At 45.5% G+C, this 23,421-nt stretch overlaps 1 protein-coding gene across 1 annotated transcript; it reads left to right on the top strand.

Annotated features, from left to right (window-relative positions):
- Positions 1-18,567: 18,567 nt before the first annotated feature.
- Positions 18,568-22,828, top strand: Dkk4 (dickkopf Wnt signaling pathway inhibitor 4). The gene is made up of 4 exons (XM_048456149.3): positions 18,568-19,058; positions 20,294-20,444; positions 20,921-21,073; positions 22,144-22,828. Exons 1-4 carry the CDS (start codon positions 18,948-18,950, stop codon positions 22,392-22,394), a joined length of 666 nt encoding a protein of 221 aa, XP_048312106.3. The 5' UTR covers positions 18,568-18,947; the 3' UTR covers positions 22,395-22,828.
- Positions 22,829-23,421: the final 593 nt, after the last annotated feature.

The raw sequence follows: 23,421 nt of genomic DNA, 5'->3' as shown, positions 1-23,421 counted from the left end.
TGTTTCTTTTTTTCAATAAAGATTTTTCATTATGAAGCCCTTGTCATCCTGGAACTTGTTATATAGACCAGGCTGGCCTTGAACTTGCAGATATCCACCTGCTCCTGCTGCAATTAAAGGCATGCACCACTGACTGGCTTAGTAATGGTGTTTTATCTCGGCAACAGGAAGGTAACTAATAAAGGGACTTAGGCTCTTCGCTTTGAGACAGATTTTCTAAGTGCTTACTGTATCTAGGGCACTCTGCTCGGATGACAGAAGAGGAGCACCCCAATAACCGTGGTGTGGATCAGGGGGCACAAGAAAACAGTATCAGAGCACAGTTCACCTGCACAGGTTAGGACCACCCACTGGGCTGCTTGTTCTGTTTCTCTCTTTTCAAGAGGAAAATCCCGGAAAGTTAGTGTAGTCTCACCTAGAACTAGGAAGCAGCTGAGAGGACAGCTCTGCTGTGAATGTGTGGGCGCTCACTGACCTGACACTGAAGCTAACAGTGGTGCTTAGTTCTTTCTTTCTATCTGTCTGTCTCTCTGTCTATCTAACTTTCTTTTTATTCTTCTTTTCTTTCTAAGACAGGATCTTCTGTGGAAACCCGAGCCAGCCTGACACTCACTGTGTAGCCCATGGATACCATGTACCTTAAATTTTGAGTCTTTCTGCCTTAGCTTCCCAAGCGCTGGGGTTTGGGGTATATGCCACCACCCCCAGCTTAATTCTGCTTCTTTAAATAAAAGGATCCAGGGGACTGGAGAGATGGCTCAGCAGTTAAGAGCACTGGCTGCTCTTCTAGAGGTCTTGAGTTCAATTCCCAGCACCCACAGAGTGGCTCAGAACCATCTCTGGTATAATCTGATGCCCTCTTCTGGCATAAAGTACATGCAAATAGAGCTCCCATGCATACAATAAATGAATAAATATTTGCTGGGCGGAAGTGGCGCGCACCTTTAATCCCAGCACTCAGGAGGCAGAGGCAGGCAGATCTTTGTGAATCTGAGGCAGCCAGGACTTCTTCACAGAGAAACCCTGTCTTGAAAAATCAAAAATATCTAGATAGGTAGGTAGATAGATAGATAGATAGATAGATAGATAGATAGATAGATGATAGGTAGGTAGGTAGATAAATAGATGATAGATAAGTAGGTAGATGATGGATAGATAAATAGATAGATAGATAGATAGATAGATAGATAGATGATAGGTATGTAGATGATAGATAGATAGATAGATAGATAGATAGATAGATAGATAGATAGATAGATAGATAGATAGATAGATGATAAATGGATCCAGTGGCTTGTGCAACTCTGAAGTTCTGATGAGGACCGAGGATGCCCTACTTACCGAGCAGCTGATGACACCTTTAAAAAGAAAATGGTACAAGCATTGGCCTGTTGCCTTCTATAAAGTGACTAGAACACAAGGACACAGCGGTGACAGTATCTAACTAAGCCTGACAGGGCTGAAGATGTAATCCAGTTAGTAGAGTTCTTGCCGACCAAAAAATAAGAAAAGCCCTGTGTTTGATCCTCTGAGTCCTGTAAACCAGGCATGGTGGTAGAAACCTGAGTGTAGTGTAATCCCGGCACTCTGGAAGAGTATCAGAAGTTCAGGATCATCCTTGACAGTATAATGAGTTCAGGGTCATATGAGATTACATGAAACTCTGCCTCAAGCTAAGCGGCCAACATTTGTAAGAGACATTAGTAAAATATATCCTGTTTGGGGTCATGGTTCAGCCATGCGTTCTGGTAATACCTGATGCTCTTGGAGAGACTCTTGATAGAAAAAAATAAAACAGAAGTATGCATGAATGTAATCCCAGTAGTGTGAGAGTGTGTTTGTATGCTTTGTAATTTTACTTTATGAAAGAAGTAGGAATAGCTGAGTGATGGTGGCATGTGCCTTTAAACCCAACACTTGGGAGGCAGAGGTAGGCAGATCTCTTTGAGTTTGAAACCAGCCTGGTCTACAGAGTGAGTTCCAGGACAGTCAGGGCTACACAGAGAAACCCTGTCTCAATAAAATAAAACAAAACAGAAGAAGCAAGAAATGTAAACATTAGGGTATAGCTTCGGTCACACAGAGAATGTACACAAAAGGACCTACAGGCTTAAAGACATAAATCATGGCTACATGTGGACTCATATCAGGTTGGTATGAAAATAACGTAAGTCGATGGGTAGTTTGTTTTTGTGCCTGCATAGGGAAAATGGAAAATTCTTATTATGTTGACAGGAGAATAATTTTAATTTTCTTCTTCACACTTTTCTTTATTTTGTAAAATTTCCAAACCTTGGGAATACATGTTTTAATAATTAGGAAAGTCCGTTTTACTTTCATAAGGTGGGGAAGTACCTGGAATCACAAGGAGGGGAGAAACGTTCCATGAGTAATTTCCCCCCAGAAATTGGGAAATACTTCTGGATCACATGGGCCCTAGGTCTTCACTGCTGACCAAAGAGGGAGCAAACAGACAGGGCAAACGTTGAGCTAAACCTGCAGGCTGGCTCCCAGCCCATCATTTGGTACAGGACAAAGACCTTGCCCTCCACTTTCCAAAGTCTCATCCAAGACCTTACATGGTTGTGAACACATCCTGAGTCAGGGTTGGACACCATGTCTGGGGAATTCCAGTCATTCTGAATGTCCAAAAGGGCATCAAATATTTGCAAGGTATTTTTAAGGTAATTTTACAGTTTATTTTTATTAATTCAATTATGCTCCCCCCACCCCTGTGACACATCACACACAGCAGCAGGTGTACAGAAGCTGGAGCTAGATCCCACTGTAGCCAGAGTTGCAGGCAGTTGTGAGCCACCTGTCCTGCTGGGAATCAAACTTGAGTCCCCATGCTCTTAACTGCTGAACCATCTAAACAACCCTGTAGGGTGTTTTTATGGCCAAAACAGTTTTCAGTATATCACATGTAGGTTAGAGTATGGCCTGGCTGACACAAACCTATAAGCTATGTCATCTTAAACACTCTGCAATGAGACACTATCATTCCATTTGCACAAAGGACAGTGTAGGGGGACAAAGTGACCTACTCTTACAGTTGGGGTAAACTGAATGCAGTCCATGTGGTTTTCAAGCAATTCAGTAAGACTGGGGATGTACTTAGCTGTGCAATGTGCCTATAAGAAAGAATAAACTTCGAAAACAGAAAACTAATGTTCAGATCTTACTTAGTTGACAAGCCGTCTGATCTTGGATAAATGATCCAAGATAAATGACCCCGCCCACAGGCCTCATTGCTTTCTTTCCCTGAGATGAAGACACCCAGAAGTAAACTCCTGCTCAAACGAGCCCGGCACCCAAGGGAGACTTCAGCCACGGACAGCTTTGTTCGGCTGAAGTCTTGGGGAGTCTTGGACTAGCGCATCTAGGGCAGAAGCCTTGGACCAGGAGTTGGCATCACACTCATGGGCTTTTCTGAACCTGCTGCACCATGCAGTCACAGTCCAGGGATAAGACGGTAACTAAATGTAACTCAGCTTCCTCCCTGTGAGGAAAGAAATAGCTTCTGATGTATGCTGTCACCGCCTCAGGCCGATAGAGGCCTACCCCACCAGACCAGAGCTCAAGAAGCTGATTACTAAAATACAGCCTGTCCCTTTCGAATCTTGACATCCTGAAAACTGTCCTGAAGAGAAAGTTGTTTAAACTTGTGACTGGTTTAAAAAAGAGAGAGAGAAAGAAAAACTTAAAAGTTCTTCTCGAACAAATAAAAACTGTCTTCTTAAAGCTGTAAACCTTTGGGGTTTCTGTTTGTTTGTTTGTTTGTTTTTTAATTGCTTCTTTCAGGCAGGTGTTGCTGGTATAATACACACTCGGCAGCTGCATCTTCGCACTCTTTTCCTCTGAATCCATCCCAGCATAACGCCACTACATGCCTATCAACGGGCTCTTCTCACACAATATGGGCTCTTACTCCTGAACTCGGAAACTAAGATGATGAGGACAGTCACCACACAAGACCCGGTGAGCCTTGGCATACCAGCAGCAGCACCATCATGTGCCATTTTTAAAGGGCAGAACTGTGTGTATGTATGCCTGACAACACAGTAATGTGTCCTCAGCCTTCCAAGATGTGCAAAGTCGAATTTGCATCAGCTTCTGCCTTCAGTGTTAATGATTCAGCAGCAGCATGATCCTCAGACAACTGGATGTGGGGAAAGGCCCTTCACTTTTGTCACTAGTTTGAACATAGGGCACACCCCCACACTGCCTTACATTCTGTCTCTATGGTTCTATGTTCCAAGTAATGGCATTTTTTTTTTTTGCCAGATCACTGAGTGATGATCTTTCGTTCTCATGCATTTATATGTCCACCTTAAATCGGGCAGCTCAAGACTTTCAATCCCTGCATAGGTGAAGGTCTATGCTTATAACCGTGAAGAAGTTATAGACGGCCAATCTTCAGCTTTCATAAACCTTGTGAGTTATAGGATCAAAATCTCAGAGGAGAAAATCAAGCAGGGTAAAAGACAGGGGAGTTTGGGGACATAGGAAGGAGCTCTTTCATCCAGAGTATCCTTGAAACCTTTTGAGGTAAAATAAGGTAGAAACAGTCAATTACTAGATACTGGTGTGCTGATTTATTTAATGATTTTCTTAAGCACGACTTGTCCTGCCTGTTTGCCAACCATGACTTCCCTTGCTACTGGAACAGAATGACCTGGAGAAACAGATGAGACAGTGGGCTGTTGCCCTTAACAACCTGCTGCTTGCCACAGACACTTCTGTCAAACCTCCGCTGGTTGTCCACTCCACATTGTGATTTTTGTGTATAAAACACAAATTCAAACTGGACCTGATACCAAGCCTTTCAGGAACTCTCCTTGCTTTGGCCCACAACGATCTCTCTCCTCCACTCACACCGATGCCAGAGAACTTATTCCAGAAAAATCCCCACACCACTTTCGCCAAAAGACCATAAAGCACTCAATAGCATCTGGTTAAGTTTTTCTCCCTCCCAACCACAAACCTGCATCTTCTCGGGTCTCACAGAAACTCCCTTTACAGTAAAATGTCATTTTCTAACCCCAGTATGCAATCCTATAGTCACACCCAAAGCCACGCCAGAACCAATTTATAATCTCATTTGACAAGGGAAAGTAATTTAGCCTTAAAGATGATTTATGAGCCATCAAAATGGTGTAACTGGCTCATGTTAAGATACTTAGCTGCAACTGTGAGGAGCCCATGCCCCTGCTCTTGGGTGTGGGTTTGTCTTTCCCTGAGCACCTTCCTTTTGATTTTTAAATGTTTTTTCAAAGTGTGGGTGAGATGGAAGTGGATAAAGCTTGCTGTATGAGTTTAGTGATCTACCCTCAGTCTCCAAAACCCACATGTGCTAGTTAGTTTGTGCCAACTGAACACAAATCAGAGTCACTAGGGAGGAAGAAACATCAAGTGAGGACATCAACATTGCCTCCATCCTATTGGCCTGAAGACATCAACATTGCCTCCATCCTATTGGCCTGAAGACATCAACATTGCCTCCATCCTATTGGCCTGAAGACATCAACATTGCCTCCATCCTATTGGCCTGAAGACAGCAACATTGCCTCCATCCTATTGGCCCGCAATCATGTTTGTGTGCTATTTTCTTGATTGTTGATCCATGTAAGAAATCCCAGCCCACTCTGGGGCAGGTGGTCCTGGGAATTATAAGAAAACAGACTGAGGGAGCTATAAGCAGTAAGCAATGTTCCTCCATGACTTTGCTTCAGGTTTCTGCTTGAGTTTGTTCCATGACTTTCCTCCATGATGGACTGTGATGTAGATGTGTAAGCCAAATAAACCCTTCCCTTCCCAAGTTGGTGAGTGTTTTATCCCATCGATGGAAATCAAACTAAAATACCCATAAAGATGGAAGGTGACAATTAACTTCACAAAGTTGTCTTCTCTACACCCATGGGTGGCATGCGTGTCTATAGCTGGGCTTTTGTTGGATCACCAGCTCCCAAATAATGACACAGAGACTTATTAAGTATGAAAGCTTGGCCTTAGCTTAGGCTTGCTCCCAACTAGCTCTTATAACTTAAATTAACCCTTTTATAGTAATCTACATTCTTACACATGGCTCATTACCTCTCCTTCCTACTGTACATCCCGTTTCTTCAGTGTCTGGCTGGCAAATCTCCCACACCTCAGATTCTTTCCCAGAGTTCTGATTTCTCCCTGGAAGTCCCGCCTATCATCTCCTGCTTAGCTATTGGCTGTTCAGCTCTTTATAAAACCAATCTGAAGGCGCCTTAGATGGGTGAGGTAAAACAGAGACGCATCTTCACACAGTGAGATCAAACATCCTGCAGCATGTGTCCCTACAAAGATGTCATGTGCACACACACCACCACCACCACCACTACCACAGCAACAGTAGCAACAACAGTAGCAACAATAACCACAGCAACAGTAGCAACAACAGTAGCAACAATAACCACAGCAACAGTAGCAACAATAACAACAGTAAATCTGGACATATTTTTGAGATGCTAGGACCAAACCCACAGGACAGACAGGAAATTCAGAAAGAGTTCCAGGTATGCCTAGCAAGTGCCTCTACTTCTATGCCTTAGCCACTTTAAACTGGCTCTAAGGGGTTGTATTGATAACTCCATGATATCTGTCATTTAACCCTCTTACCCTGGGTGTGTGGGGGATCAGACCAGACTAACCATTAGAAAGACAGGATAAGTTATGCAGCGTGGGCACAGGGTAGGCGCCCCTCACCTAGATGGCGTTCTCGCCACCTGAGAAACAAGAGTCCTACTAAACTGCCCATATTCATAGAAGTCTTTTATGTCAAAACAGCAATGAGTCAGACTTAAGGCCTGTCTGCATGTGACAGTGTCAGGTAGGGCCCCCACTCCTCTTACAGATATCTTTCTGGTAATCTCCCAAAGAAGATTATTAATTTTTTTAGAGTAGAGATTTTCTGTCTTTCATCTCAGTGACCCAGCATCTTCTCACTTGTAATCCTGTCAAGTCTGATACCTTTGCAATCCTTTGATGATAATAGCTTCAAAACCCACCGAAGTAGAATACAGACTATCGTCAAAGCAATAACCTGCAGTCTTTTGAGAAGCCTGCACTCATGTCTGGGATGTGTCTTACTTTCTTTCCAAAGCCCTCTTCCTTAATCCCTGTGGCTTATATGAATGATCTGTTAAGAGCACTCCCTGCTCTTGTGAAGGACCTAGATTCAGGTCCCAACACCCTCAAGGTGGCTGACAACCATCTGTAACTCCATTTCCAGAAGGTTGAATGTCTCCTTCTGGCCTCTGCCAGCACTGTATGTATAGAGTCCACAGTTCTACTTACAGGGAAACACCCATAAATATAAAATAAATAACATTTTAAGAAAGAGAGATACTTGCGTCCCTTCCTTTCTCTATCAAACTATTGTTAATAAGGGACCTCGAGAATTTGGAATTTCCTGGCAATATCACACTGGAGGAGGAGGAAGACTGAAGCCTGGTGCAGAAGAGCAAAGGTCTTCTACTTGTATTAGAAACCATGTCTGTAAAAATACAGATTTCTGGATTAAGTATTTCTAAATTATTAAAGTGTGGTCTAACCGACGGCACACAGTCTTTTTTATTTTTTAAAATCCATCTTGGTATACGATTATGCACACACACATTCTTTACATGGGGTTGCTTTTTTTTTTTTTGGTGTTTCGAGACAGAGTTTCTCTGTGAAGCTTTGGAGCCTGTCCTGGAACTCACTTTGTAGACCAGGTAGGCCTCAAACTCACATAGAACAACCTGCCTCTGCCTCCTGAGTGCTGGAATTAAAGGCGTGCACCACCATGCCTGGGTAATCTCAATTATTAACGTTAACTCTTAAATCGTGTATCACACAGTGAATATGTCCATATATCATATACATTATGTGGTTTTCTGAATGAACACAAGTTGAGGAGGCTGCAGCAGAGTTCAGAAGGTTTCAGGAGGAGTGAAAGATGCTGCACTGAGAAGTTAGTGAACTGGACCAGTGCTGGGAGGGAGGGAGCTGTGGGGGTCAGGCTGGAGAGCAAAGCTGTAGAGGGCTGAACTGAAGCTCAGACCAGGAGACCGCAGATTCTGCTCTAAGAGTGAACAGGTGGATGGGCAGACAGACAGAATCAACCACAGGAAACCATGTTATCTGAAACTTCAGGGACCGCGGGGTGTTCACGGCTGCCACAAACCAGGTGTCAGATGGTAGATTGGTGTGAGGCCATACCATGTCAACGTTGAGTCTCCATCACTCTATGGGGTCATTCAAGGGATCTGTAAGGCTTTCCTTGTCCAGTGTGTGTGGTGTCAATGCAAAAACACAGGGAATAAGGAATAGCTTATTCTGGAGCTGAAAAATGGAGTGACCATGGCCCAGAAATGTAGATTTAGGTCTCAGCCATGTTTTCAGCATGGAAACAGTTTAACAGAGTTTTTATGGTAACAAAACAAAGAAAGTAATCAACGCTTTCTTAAAATACATTGGTGGCGACACCAGAGAGGTGGGTACTGCAGGTGGGGGGATCTTAGCTCAGATGTTACTCATAGTATTCTTAGCCCTTCCAATTGGTGGAAGATTTAGCTATGTTAATACTTCCAAAGGTTTTTTAAAATAGTTTTTATTGAGCTATATATTTTTCTCTGCTCCCCCTTTTCCCGCCCTCCCCTATATTCCAAAGGTTTTACTATGTGTATCAAGATGTTAGATCAGGCACATGGCTCTTTGCAGAACCAAAGATAGCCCAAGAGAAATTGTAGTCAGGCTCCCAGACCTACGGTAACATTCCAAATTCTGCACAGTCGTGGACGTTCCAGTTAGGCCTTGTAGACACAGCTCCTGTTCAGGTTCTTGTCCACACTGGTAACTTCTTAGGTCTGATCTCCTTCTTATGGTTTTAACACACCCACATGGTCCTACCGTCTTGGTATACAATATATTTCTATGGTGTCTTCCTCTCTACTCCCAGGGATAAATCATTTACCAGCCTATGCTGAACAGACTGGATGGGCATCAGACAGGTGGTGTGGTTATGAGGCCACTAGAGAGCCATGTTTATCCTCCTCCCTTAAAATGGACTCAAAAGCTGCTTGTAAAACGGAGCCTTCTAGGGCAAGGGACAGTCTGAAAAACTATTGTTTGAAACAATATGAAGTAACTCAGGGTGGGGCACAGCCTGGCGGCTATACCAATCCTGGTTGGCCTGCTTATGAAACCTACTCTCCTAGCAAAGCTCGCTAGAGAACAGCCAACTCCTTGCTAGTACTTCCCCAAACTATTGTCTCTTTGTCCTTAATAGGAGCACTGTCAAATTACAGAGAACAAGCTGGGTGTGGTGGAGCACGCCTTGAATCACAGCACTCAGATGGCAGAGGCAAGCAGACCTGTGAGTTTGAGGCCAGCCTGATCTACATAGTACAGTTACAGGCTAGCCAGGGCTACATAGTAAGACCTTGTCTCAAATATAAATTTAATATGTACATACATATTTCAAGAGATTATAAGAAGAAAAATAAGAGAATAAAGAGAAATAAAATAAAAGACAAAGGGGACTGGAGAGATGGCTCTGAGGTTAAGAGCACTGGTTGCTCTTCTTCCAGAGGTCCTGAGTTCAATTCCCAGCAACCACATGGTGGTTCACAAACATCTATAACGAGATCTGGTGCCCTCTTCAAACTGCAGGCATATATGCAGGCAGAACACTGTACACTCGATAAATACATTTTAAAAAGATAACAGAGAAAGGCTCAAATGATGGAAAAGAATATGGGAGATGAAGTCATGAGCACAAGACAACGATAGAGAATAAGCAGGAACTCTGAGTTGTGTGGCTTCTGTCCTTCCAATTCCCTCTCCTTCCTGTGTGGTGTTTATATTCTTAACATACAGGAGGTAAGGGATATAAGGCCACCAGTGCTATAGGGGACCCTGGGGCGCACTGAGATCACAGTTTTACTTTACACCAGAAAGAGCATCAGGACAATAGAGAAAGGATAGGATTTCAGATCACCCAAATGAGTAAAGACGCCTACTGTGATGCTTTGGGGAAGGAAAGGAAGAAGAGAGGAGGGAACCTTGTTCACGTGTGGCTTAAAGGATGGGAGGGGAGCTGTGGAGGAGGGGCACGTTTAGTTACAGTGAATTCGTTTTGCGGGTGGGTGGTTCGATTTAGCCCTCTACCCTCTAGGGGTCTGGTAATCCTAGGCCCTTTGCAAAGGATTAGGTCTCTCTTCTGGAGTCCAGGCACCTGCAGAGTCTGTCAGAGAGGGCCAGCTTCTAAGACAGGCTTTTGGTAGTGTACCTTTCTCTCTTTGTAAACAACAGGGGTCCTCTATGAGGATACAGATAGAGAGGGGCGCTGATGGTGCCTGCTCAGGGATTTAGCATTGCTCTACTGAACTCCCGGGACTTGGGAAGCTTGTTAGAGGAGGACAGATTCACAGACAGGCTCTCAGGGTCTTTTCTTGCCAGGGAGGTTGGAGGTAGAGGGGATTCCTGCAGCGTGGTGAGGCCTGATTGGCCCCTAGCCTAAATCTAACAAATCCAGGGAACATGAAGATGTCTCCTACGATGATCTCAAAGGACTGAGAGGTCCTCGAGGACTCAGGCATGAGGCAGAGCATGGGGGGGGGGGGGGCGCAGGCCTCTAGCCATAGTCCTTGGGAGGCAGAGACTGTGAGATGCAAGCCCGGAAATGTCCTGGACTTCAAGGCCAGACAGTTGTTAGGATTCAGGCATTGTGCTGGCCTGCCCTGTCATCTGGCAGGATGTACCCAGGCAGGGTCCTAGTCTGTACTCAGGTGCAAAGGTCCCCTTAATAGACAAACTCCGCCCACTCCTTTCTCTTTCTCTCTCTGCTATTCTCTCCCTCCCTCCCTCCCCCATACCCTCCTCTTCTCTCAATCAACTCCACACTCAAGCTCTATCTGCATGGCCTATTCTGTCACCCGCAGCAGCGGTTTGGACCCATCCACCATGGGACACCACCAAGGTCCCAACTCACGTTGTATCTTAACAACAGTGAGGTCCTGCCTCAAAATAATAACAACAACAAACAACAACAGAAGAGGAAGAGAAGAGACAAAGAAGACATCCGTGGGTTACTCTTGAAACATAACTATAACCATTTTTTTTTTCTTCTGGGATACATGGTGACATTGGTAACAGGATACCAGAGTAAGAGTCAGGTAACAGTACACTCAGATGAATAATATCACTGTCTCAAGTCTGGCTCTTCACCAATCAAAAGAGAATTGTTGAGATATGGCCAGTTTCATTTTTCTCTGTTCTTACCTTCCATAGGGTGTGCAGGTACTTGGTACAGTGTGTGTCACTGTGGCCCGGAAGAGCCAGAAAGGAGAGAGCGTCCGTGATGAGGGAGGGGCAGGTGAGGCACAGAGAAATCTAGAAATGATAAGAAATAGCATTGGACGTTTTATTTCAGAACAGAAGACAGTAGGAAGGAAGGTCCAGGGAACCTAGTGCTACTGGTCGTGGACCCCTGGGTGAAGGGCAGACAGCTTAGCACTGTCTTCTGGAAGAGGGGGGCCCTTAGCAACACCCCTTTACTTCATAAGTCCAAAATCATTGTCTATCAAGAGCGTGGACCAGACAGTGTCTGCTAGAGCTAGTCACTGGAGAGTCAGGGCAAACATGCCATGACACCACAGAAGACGGGTGTGAGGGGCCTGGGGCTCAAGAGGAAGTGACGTTGAGAGGTAGCAAGACTTCCCTACTACCACTTAACCTGAGGAAGGTGCTGCCCTGGGATGCGGTGCTCTCTGGTCCACACTGGACAGCAGCCGCACCACACTCCGCTGCGGCTTGTGGACCAGCTCCTCCTCAGCGTTCTCTGGAGTCAGCTTTTCTTTCTCACCAACCCGCCGACCAGGGACGCTAGAACCGCTCACGTTTTGACTGTACCATCAATCTTGCTCGCCTCTCCCCACCCCCAGCGTGTCTTTTCTGCTCTCTGATTTTACTGAACATTTCCTGTGAGATGCTGCCAAAGGCTTGCCCACTTCAGTTCCTTTGATTTTCTTTTGAGAAAAAGCAAAATTTATGGAAGTAAAACTGGCTTCGACACAGGAACCATAACAAAGGTCCACATTCCTAACTGAACATAAATCATCCATCTACACGCTGCCTTGGGTCTGAACTTCCGAGGCTCGAATTTGGAAGAATACAGGTGTTGGCATAAATCTGCAGCTCTCCCCTGGGTGAGGAATGATCAGGCCTGAAGTGCCGAAAGAGGTACCTTTGGAAATTTCTCCGGGGAATTCTCCTTTCCCCTCAGCTTACTCAACAGCGTTTCACAGTAGAGTTCTTTGGGCCCAGGTGTTTACTACAAACTAAGAGGGATAGCTTGATCTTTTCAATGAAACCATAATCCTTGCCTTGGGGCATGACAATGACAGCATCTCAGGCCAGCTGCACGAGAGGCTTACTTTGTTCTGCAGCTAGCGGGTCCTGTGTAGTGACTCTTCAAAAGACGGCTAAGTTAGGGAGGTGTTTGCTGTTCAAGGTCCCAGCAGGGCTGTGCAAGGATTTGACTGCTGTAGGCCTCATGTGATCTTCAGTGGACTGACCAAGGACAGGAAGGCTCCTTTGTTCTTGCAGCAAAATGCCGGGCCAGAAAACACTCAAGGGGAAGGTCTATTTTCGCTCGCAACTTCAGGAGACAGAGCACATCATGACAGGATGGCACCATAGTGCACCGTGGCTTGCGACATTGGAAGTTCACACCGCCTGGTTACATTGTGTCTCAAACTTCAAGTGGCGTGGGCTATACCTCCAAGATCTGTCCCGAGTGAGCCACCGTTGCCAGTCACGCTGAGGCAAAAGAGAAAGATAGGGAATGATAGTGACCCAGGGAGAACAGGTTGGGAGAGGAAGGGGAGTCTGTACCCCAGACCTGATGTATTTTTTACCACTGACAGTCAGGAGACCTCCGACTACACTGGTAAGAGCCTGAGCCTGGGTTGGTGGCTCTGTGAGCACAGCCACTTGTTGAGCCTGGCACTCACAGTGGTGGAAGAAGAAAAAGGTGACCTCCCTGACACATGTGTGTCACCTCGTCCACCCTGGTAAATAACTAAATGGAAGCCTCTTGATAGAAAAGAACCCAATGGCCCACAGAGAAGAATGCATTTTCCAAATCAGAGATACTTAATAAATTGTGCTTGCTTAGGGTCAGATGCTTCATTCTCAAAGACACCTCCGCCTAGACTATCAAGGGCAGTCACTAGATTGTACTCACTGATGGCCAAAATGAAGCACAGCCTTGAGTTTTCAGGATCTTTCCCCTAAAATACAAACAGTGCCTCTCCTAAATCCACCTTCCAATCCCATTTACCCAGAAAAATTCTTTAGCTTCTAGCATCACTGTAAATTATCCTCCGCGGGCAAAGGTCAGAAAGCAAAGGTCAGAAATGTTCCTCAGGAACTATTAGAGATGGAACCTGGGAGCCAGGAGCATCCACTGTAAAGGAACTCGACCTCTGGGTGGCTGGGGTGGCTCAGTGGGTAGAGGGATTTGCTGCTAAGGCTGATGACCGAAGCTCACGTCCCGAGAGCTACGTCACAGAAGAAGAAAATCTACACACACAAAGTCGTCCTCTGACCCCTGCACCCAAGTATTGGTGTGTGGCACCATGTGCCCCCCGACACTCATGCGCATAAATGTAACTTATTATTTTTTTTGAAAAGCCCAGATAAATTGGTGCACACCTTTAATTCTAGCACTTGGGAGGCAGAGGCAGAAGGACTCTGTGATTTTGAGGCTAGCCTGGTCTACGTAGAGAGTTTCCAGGACAGCCAGGACTACACAGAGAGACCATATCTCAAACAACTAACAATTAGACCCAACTTGCTTCCTGTTTGGGTCTCCCTGAGATCCATTTCTTTGTGGTAGCCATGAGTCTTGGTTTAGCCTGGGTGGAGGTCTCAAGATGAACTCACTTCTTACGCAACCATTGGTATGGTGTGGAGCCCTTGGCTGGTGACAATGCCCCCCCTGCGGAAGCCTCATAGTCACCACTCTCTGTTGACCAGGTGTCCAGCTCCACGAGCCAAGGAGGCTATTTCAGACCCAAACTATAAGACAGCAGGCTCTTTTAAACCTTTTCTTGCTCTCTTTCCTGTCTTCTCCCCACTGTTCCGTCTCTAATCCTTAAATGTTTGAGATGGTCTCCCAGATGAGGAACACCGTGGTTTACTAATGGGAAAATGGCCTTGGCAGATTCAAAGATACACCAAAGTCTTTTTCCAAATCATCCTGCCCTCAGATTTCCCCTCTTCTGACTTTTCAGAGCCAGAAATGGTAGCCTTGTTATAAAATGAGGCCTGAGATTGGGGAGATTTTTTTCTGCTAACCGCAGCAAGCATAGCAAAGCACAGTGAAGGCCAACTGCTGGAGTTTACTAGGTGGTATGAAGCAGTGGCCTGGGAAGTGGGGAGCCGGGGCATTCCTTATCAGCGTGACCAATTTTGACTTGCCAAGAAGCAACTTAAAAGAGGGAGGGAAGGTTTGTTTGTGCTTTAAGGATAGATACAGTCCACCACAGTGGGGAAGGCACAGTGAAAGAGTATGGGGTAGCTTGTCACATTCTGTCCCCAGACAGGGAGCTGAGACTGGACAAGACACAGGGCCATGCTACCAAACATAAAAGTCCATCTCCAATGGTTCACTTCCTCCAACAAGACTCCATCCACCTCCTGAAGGTTCCACAACTTTCCAGAACAGCACAACCACCTAGGGGCCAAGTGTTCAAACACATGAACCTGTGGAACACACTTAACGGTCAAAACCACCGTTTGAGGGATGCAGGTATGATGATTTGAATCAGAACTATCCCCCATGGTCTCAGCCATTTGAGATCTTGGTTTCCAGTTGGTGTTGCTCTTTCAGGAGGTTTGTGTGGCCTCTCTGGAGGAAGTGTGTCTCTGGGGGCAAGCATTAAGACTGGGCACAGACTTCTGGTTTGCTCTGTGTTGGGCTTGTGCCTGAAGATGTTCCTGGCTGCCAGGCCTGCTGCCAGGCTGTCCCTGTCATGAGGGACTCCAAGGAACCCTAAGCCAAAATAAATTCATTTTCTGAAAGTTGCCTTGGCAACATGCTACATCAAAAAAGATCACATAAATCTATTTATTTCTGCAATTGTGTGTCACATCAAAAGTCTTTGAGCGTTGTCAAGTATGTGGTTCAATCTTGCAGGTCCCAAACGAAGGAGGCTGAAGATGCCAGTTCCCAGGGCAGCCTGGACTGTTGTGCAAAGTCTTGTGTCGATTTGTTTTTTGAGCTTTTATTATAATCTAAGGATCCAAAGATCGTTTAGCCCTACACTCTCAGGGCTTGCCACCTAGGTGAAAGCCTAAGTAAGTAGCCAAGCAGGGGGCAGTTTTCTAAGTGCTGTTTGGAGGAACAGAAAGTGGGGCCAGGAAGCCAGGGTGGTGACAAAATTGGGTCTGTCTGACCCTGAAGCCAACATTTGTTCAACAGTGTGTGTGTGTGTGTGTGTGTGTGTGTGTGTGTGTGTGTGTGTATGTGTGTGTGTGGACAGAGACAGAGATGAGGCAGAGAGACATGGAACGACAGACAGAGACACTTTCCAGTGTTGGTCTGGCACCATAATCTCTCCGTCCAGGACAGTGGAGGGTGGTTTTCATGGGAAGCACAGTTAATCTCACATCTTGATGTTAGACATCCTACCAAGGTGGAGAGCTTTCCTTGAATCAAATCGTTATCCCGACGCCCCTACCTCCTTTCCAGCCTAGAGTACTTATATCCAGAAGCAGAACCCATCATCCATCACTGCTGTGAGCCTTTGATTCAGTTTTGTTTTTTGGAGACAGGGTTTCTTTGTAGACCAGGCTGGCCTTGAACTCACGTAGATCTGCCTGTTGGGATTAAAGGCGCACCACCATTCCCTGACTGCCATGTGCCTCTGCTATATCCCACAGAAATCAGCTCAAATATTAGTTTCCTGATGTGGGAGTCCCCTCTGTGTGCTGTGATTACTATTAGTGAATAAAGAAACTGCTTTGGATCTATAGCAAGGCAGAACTTAGGTAGACTGAATGCTGGGAGAAAGGAGGCGGAGCCAGGGAGATGCCATGGAGCTGCTGCCATAGTAAGACATATCAAAACTTTGCCGGTAAGCCACTGTCACGTGGTGATACACAGATTAAAGGAGATGGGTTAAATTCAGATGTAAGAGTTATCCAATAAGAAGCTAGAACTAATGGGCCAAGCAGTGATTTGATTAATACAGTTTCTGTGTGATTATTTCGGGTCTAAGCTAGTCTGGCGCCTGGGAGCCAACAAGGGCCCTACTCCAGCAGTTGTCCTGTGAACACATACTTTTTTTCTTTAGAAGGTCTATATGGTGTCCCCTCTGAAGTTATGCCTGCATTAGACTTTTCAGTGCTTGTCATAATGAAAGGGCACCACACATCCATCTGAGGCTCCTTCTCTGGACTCCAGATCCTGTTTTGTAGTTTATTTCCAACAGTCAGTCACAAGAACTTGACGTTCCAGGATCTCCTTTCTATCTGTCTGTCATGTGTCGGCACCCTAAAGCCTTGGGTTCCCTGACACTCTCTGCAGTTCAGGCAGGGGCAAGAAGCAGAACTGCTACATGGAAGGCAGCTGGAGTTTTTCCCCCCGGCTCATAGCGTTCTCCCTTCAAAATGGGCTCTGTAACTCCCCTACTCCCCATGCTTATTGAATTGCGTAAGGGTTTTCATGTTCAGCGATACTAGAACAAAATGGGGAGAGAACGCCCAGTGCACACATAGGAGCATCGCTGAGTTGCCTGGAAGGGGGCTGGGCAGAAAGTCTGCTCCCTGCCCCCTCTCCCCCCACCCCATGTAGCTGAGAGTGTCCAGTGTCCTCAGCACCTCAGTGTGTCACACTGGCTGGCTGGGAGCACAGCAGGAAGACCCAGCAAAGCCACAGAGCCCTCCCCACTCAACAGAAAATATTGATCTTGTTAGATTTTATCTATTTTTTTAAAAAGACTTTATTATCTTACGTCCAAGTGTTTTGCCTGTGTCTATGTTTGAGCACCATGTGTGTGCCTGGTACCTGAAGAGGGCATCTGATTCCTTGGTACTGGAGTTACGGATGGCTGTGAGCCTCCCTGTGGGTGCTGGGAATTGAACCCAAGGTCCTCTGTAAGAGCAGTCAGTGCTCTTGACGGCAACTCTCCAGCCCCCTGACTTGGTTGGTTGTAGGCAGTCCTAGGCTGAGTTCACCCTGAAAAGAATGACAGCCATGTGAAGGACTAAAAGGCCTTTTCCCTCCCACATCGAGTTTGCTTTCTCTTTAAAGTGTTCAGAATGCAGAGAAGCACACACTTCAATTACCCCTTTCACTTCTCTGACAGCCCCAGGTGGTGCTTTGGTCCTTGCTACTCAGAGGTGGAGGCAGAAAGATGCTTGAGCCAGGAGTCTGAGGACAACCTGGGCAACACAGCAAGACTCCATTTCAAAAATAAAATTTTTATCTATTAGAAAGGGCAAAAGCAGGTATTTTAAAAATTCCATTTCAGAAGCCAGGCAGTGGTGGCACACACCTTTAATCCTAGGACTCGAGGAGGTGGAGGCAGGAGGATCTCTGTGAGTTCAAAACTAGCCTGGTCTACAGAGCAGGATCTACAAGGCTGCCAGAGAAACCATGTCTCAAAAAACTAAAAGAAAACAAAACAAAAAATAACTCATTTTAGGGTTTGGAGAGATGGCTGGGTAATGAAAAGCGCCCACATTAGGCCGCCTTATCTCCTGTTCACCTCCAGGGCCTCTCACGCCCTCTTCTGGCCTCTCCTAGGCACTGCACCACATGCACAACCCCTTCCCGCCCACATGTGCATAATTAAAAATAAATTTTTTAAAAAAAATCATCATTATTTTTTGTTAAAGAGTACAACTTGCTATGTAGCCAAGACTGACTTGAATCTGGATCCTTTTGCCTCCACTTCCCAAGTGCTGGAAGTAAAGGTACCAATTTACGCTTTTCTGTATCCGTTTAAAAAGGAGTTAAGACATTTGAAAATAAAATCAGATATTTATGTACCCCATTAATTTCCTAGGAAAATAACTGTGACTTCGAACAGCTCAGTTTTCTTTGTCAGACATGTGATTTCCCAAGTGACGCCTGTCTTAACAGGGCAGGTGATGGGTGCCACAGTCACAATTCGGAAGCTGTTGGGACATTTGAGGATGTCCTCAATGTCCTGACAGATGTCAGGACTAAGGAAAAGGCACCCTTCTCTATTTTAGACATCAGGGTAGATTCAGTGATTCATTAGTTTTATTTTATTCCTTTTAAGCATCTACAGCATATGGGCTAATGTGAGTCATTCTTTTTTTTTCTTTGAGTATAACTAGCTGTGAAAACACATCTTAGTCTGCCCCTCCCCCCAAAGGTTTGGGGGTCGGAAATGCAGGTGATTATCAAGGACTGCCTTTGATACCAACATCCTTCTCTCCCGGGAGCCCTTTGAACTGACTTTGATATGCACGCGATAATTAAGAGGGATTCCTGCCTGGAGGAGCAGCCACTGTGGCCCTGCCTCTGGTCTCCTTCCACCGAGTCCTTGTTTTGAACTATTGATCAAAGATTTGAAGGGATCTGTTGTAGCCTGTGTGGGGTAAAGAGGAAGGAAACGAGTGGGCTGAAACGGAGCAGAGGGGCCGCATCTGGCTATAAATAGTTTCGGAAAAGCGTGCTGGTCAGACCCGGTCTGTCTCATTTAACACACAGTCCTTGGACAGAATCGCTTCTCTTTCAGAAAAAGCCGCTCCGGCGAGGCGACTTGCCAATTGCACCCGGTGTCTTGCAGTTTGCCCGGCAGGACCACTCAGCTCCGGGTTTGCAGCAGCCCAGCATCAGAAGACGCAAGGGGTACTGGGAACTTCCGAGAGACCTGCATGACTGAAGGATGGTACTGGTGGCCTTGCTTGGACTCAGCTGGTTCTGTTCACCCCTGGGAGCGCTGGTTCTGGATTTCAACAACATCAAAAGCTCTACTGACGTGCAAGGCACGGGGAAGGTAAGTTCAGCTAGAGCAAGGCAGCACTGAGACCCGCAGTAACGATGACGTGTGTCAGGCAGGACTCCCCCACCTCTAAGTTAACTGAGTTTGCACATGAAACCCAGTTCTCCTGCCTTTGACTATGACAAGAGAAACCGGTAATCCCATCACTCAGGAGGCAGGGAATAAGGAGCTGACGGCGAGTCAGAGGCCAGCCTGGACTGCAGAGAAACCTTTCAAAAAGCCAGGAGAAACAAAAGGCCATAAAGCGGCTTTCAGGCCAGGGCTCTGACTTTGCCTACCAGTCAGTGTCTAATGATAGTCGTACCACGGGCTAGGCCTTTACGGTCACTTGCCTTCCTCACATTTTTTTTTTCTGATGTCAGTAGGATTTTAATGTTTTAATACCAAAACTGGACACTTTACAATAGTGCCCTGGTTTTATCATTAGTACAGATTAGTGATGTAGACTTTATCAATAGAACTTTATTTGTAATGAGATTAAAATATGTAGATACATTGTTTTACAAATGGACACAAAACAGTTTAAAAACTAATATCAAATCTAAATTTTTAAAACTAATGTCTAAACAGTTTTGGAATTCCATTCTTTCCCAAAACAGTTGTGCCTTCCTCACATCTTGAGACAGGCACAGCTTTCTATTTAGCAATGAAGACGGCAGGAATTCGGGCCGAGGCTACACAGCATATGTGTAGGAGTTAGGGCTTAAACGTATTAAGACACGACACATTATTGCATTAATCTACTTTACAGAATTGTTTGAGGGGCCATTATCATTCGTGTGTACTATACATCACACTCTATTCTATGGAGTGTGCACACTGCATACAGAATGAAGGATAGTTCGGGAGGAGCTGACGCAGCAGACTTACAATTATATCTGTCATCTCCAAGACACACAAGAAAAACTGATTTTCAACAGCGAGTATAAAAACATTAAATTCTGAGTTTTGAAGTAAAACGGGTTGGAGGTTGGCTGGTCCATAATTGATTAAAGACAAGTTTTCCAACACAAGCAACCAAGGTCTTCTCACAGGGAGTTTGATGTATTCTTTTTTGGGAGAAAACGAATCATGCTGAAAAATTAAGATGGTGCCCAAAGCTCGCTCGCCACAATATCTCAACAGCATCCCCACCACCACCACCACCACTCCACCCCGACACATTTGTTGGCTGAAGATCTCTTAGGTCTCATTGGATTTCCCAGCCTGTGACAAGCTTGTCTTTGCAGGGCTCTCAGTGTGCATCAGACAAGGACTGCAGCTTGGGAAAATTCTGCTTCATGCCGCACGACGACAGGTCGCTCTGTGCCCCGTGCCGCAGAGCACGGAGGAGGTGCCAGAGGAGCGCCATGTGCTGCCCGGGAACGGTCTGTGTGAACGGTGAGTGACCCTGGGGCTCCAAGCTGTGGGGGCTGCCCCCCTCCGAAGGCACTGTGGGAGTCACACAGGCTAAGACAGTTCACAGCAGGCAGGCCCCAGGGTGTTCTTGGGTCTGGATGAGGAGATCTGTGCAGCTGTCTGTGTTGAGGAAACAAATTATTACCTGTGGACACCTTTGACCAGTGACATGGGTAAAATGACTCTGAAGGAAAGAGAGTCAACATAGGCTGGTTTGGATCTTCCCATTTACACTTGGATTTTTATTAATCGATACTTTATTAGATCTATGTGAGCATATAGCTATGCATACATATATGTGTGTGTGTGTGCGCATGCGCACATGTGTGAAACATACACTGTATGCGTCAGAAATATAAAATAGAAGGTAGAAGAGCTACCAAATCATTTAGCAATACAGTAACTGCACACCTGTACTTGTCCCTTAGTAACACTAACTAAAGCTGGCTGTCCCTCAGATGTTTGCACTGCTGTGGAAGACACAAGGCCAGTAATGGGCAGAAACACTGATGACCAAGACGGCACCTATGCAGAAGGAACCGCCAAATGGCCCACAGAGGAAAACAGACCACAGGGGAAGCCCAGTGTTAAGAAATCACAGAGCAGTAAGGGTAAGGACATCATTCTGAACACATTTTATTTGAAAAACAGTTTTCTTGCTCCCAGCCTCGAGGCTGACACTAACTTCCTTCTCCACCTCATGTCTGTGAACTCTTGGAACAACTGAAGAGACTCCGCTGGCCAGGGCAGGATAAGACCCTTGTAATAAGTGCTCAGGAAAAAACCTTCCGGAGTTCAATTACACACACGCATCCGTGCACACACACCCCTTTCACGATGCCGTTTTCCCTTTCTCTAGCCTCAGCATACACAGATCAAAGTAAATGCATTCACTCCAACCTTGTACAAAATACAAAATAGACTTTTGTTGTTTGAAGTCAGGGTCTGTGTAGCCCTAGCTGTCTTGGAATTCCCTATGTACTCAGAGCACCAACAGCCTCTGTTGGGATTAAAGGGGTTTGCTACCACACTTGGTGATTAAAAGAATATTTTTTTAAACAAAATTCGAGTACCAAATGACAGTCTTAGAGATAACAGAATATTTGAAAGTGAAGTGGTAAAATGGCTTTCCCTGCCAACATCATTGGGTTAGCTGTCCCAAAATTACATTAGCAAAACTTTGTGGAATACTACTTATTTCTCAGGCCTGGAAATCCCTTCTTTCCTTCTCTCTCTCTCCTTTTCTCTTTCTTTCTTTCTTTCTTTCTTTCTTTCTTTCTTTCTTTCTTTCTTTCTTTTTTTTTTTTTTGAGACAGGGTTTCTCTGTGTATCTCTCTCTGTCCTGGAACTCACTCTGTAGTCCAGGTTGGCCTCCCACTCACAGAGATCCACCTGTCTCTGCCTCCCAAGTGCTGGGATTAAAGGTGTGCACCACCACTGTCCGCTCCTTCTTTTCTTGATGTCTTGACTTAAATAAGACAAACAATAAACCCTACTAGGAAGGGCTAGAATTTTCCCTCATTGTGTGAGACCCATGGGTCCTGTTGACTGTTTTTAGGTTGTAGCCTTCATTCCTAGATCCCTAAACTCATGGCATTAGAACACACATCCCCTTAACCCTTCTGCTGCCACAGGCAATGCTGCCCACCTGCCACTAAAGCCCGTGTCTAACTTGTTACAGGACAGGAGGGAGAAAGCTGTCTGAGAACTTCCGACTGTGACCCTGGACTTTGCTGTGCTCGCCATTTTTGGACAAAAATTTGCAAGCCAGTTTTACTAGAGGGACAAGTCTGCTCCAGGAGAGGGCATAAGGACACTGCCCAAGCCCCAGAAATTTTCCAGCGCTGCGACTGTGGTCCTGGACTAGTGTGTCGAAGTCAGGTGACTGGAAACCGGCAACAGACACGGCTAAGAGTATGCCAGAGAGTATGATTGTAACATGGTTGTAAACACGGGACTCACAGCCAGGCACTAATTTTATTGTTGTTATTTTTTACTTTGTTTTTTTTTTGAGATGGGGCTTCATTGTGTAGCCCCAGGTGGGCTGGAACTTGCTGTCAACCTGACTGTCTTGAACTCATAGAGATCCTCCTGCTTCTGCCTTTTGGGTACTTCTTCAGGTAGAGGGAGGAGTTCTCAGACAGGGTCTCAAAGTAAGCTAAGTAACACAGGCTGTCCTCAAAGTCACTGTCCTTGTACCTCAAGCTCCAGGTTGGGATAACCGACAAGTACCACTATACCAGCATAAATATAGAACCAAACCTAACAACTGAAATACACAGTAACCAGAGTACTATGAGATGCTTTTTGTCTCCTGTCTAGAATATTGACATGATTCTACAATAAAACAATTCTGATACAACCAATTCAATCTGTCCAAATAAATTTTTTTCTACAAATTGAAATCGTATGTGGGTGTACAATGTGATCTCTGATATACAGTGAACTGCTTAGCAGACAAATATGAATGTGCCCATCCCACAAGTCACGTGTCATTTCAGGTGAGGGACTGCTACTTCTGAGATAAAGCATACACCTGTTCTAGCTATTAGTATATACTGCAAACAGAAAACAGGTCAAAGAAAAAAGTTACATGGATTAAGTCGCCTTGTCTTTTTTTTTCTTTTCTATCCTTAGACAGGGTCTCATTATGCAGTTCTAGTGGGCTGGTGTTCTGGAACTCACTCTGTAGAGTAGACTGGTTTTGAACTCAGAGAACTGCCCATCTCTGCCTCCCAAGTGCTGGGATTATTGCTGTGAGCCATCACGCCTGGCAGGCCCTAGTTCCTAGAGAACACTGAACCAGCGTCTGGGGCAGCCCCTAGGAGAGCCAAGTGACTTGTAGAGTAAACAGGAGACATTAAGAGGAGGACAGGGCTGCAGTACAGAGCAGAAATAAAAATCCCCATCAACCTTTTCTCTCACCCCATCTCATCCTTATCTCTGCTAAGTCCACGGT

The sequence above is a fragment of the Myodes glareolus genome, chromosome 23 (assembly GCF_982192425.1).
Source record: "Myodes glareolus chromosome 23, mMyoGla1.1, whole genome shotgun sequence".
Taxonomy (NCBI): Eukaryota; Metazoa; Chordata; class Mammalia; order Rodentia; family Cricetidae; genus Myodes; species Myodes glareolus.
The sequence above is the reverse complement of the archived record's forward strand: the minus strand, read 5'-3'. Positions and strand labels throughout refer to the sequence as shown.

What these genes read in the sequence shown, in the direction of transcription:
- Dkk4 (XM_048456149.3), top strand. Translation starts at nt 18,948, where the DNA reads ATGGTACTGGTGGCCTTGCTTGGACTCAGCTGGTTCTGTTCACCCCTG. An exon ending in GGGAACGGTCTGTGTGAACG is followed by an intron (nt 20,445 to 20,920) that starts GTGAGTGACCCT and finishes GCTGTCCCTCAG; the next exon opens with ATGTTTGCACTGCTGTGGAA. An exon ending in GAAATCACAGAGCAGTAAGG is followed by an intron (nt 21,074 to 22,143) that starts GTAAGGACATCA and finishes AACTTGTTACAG; the next exon opens with GACAGGAGGGAGAAAGCTGT.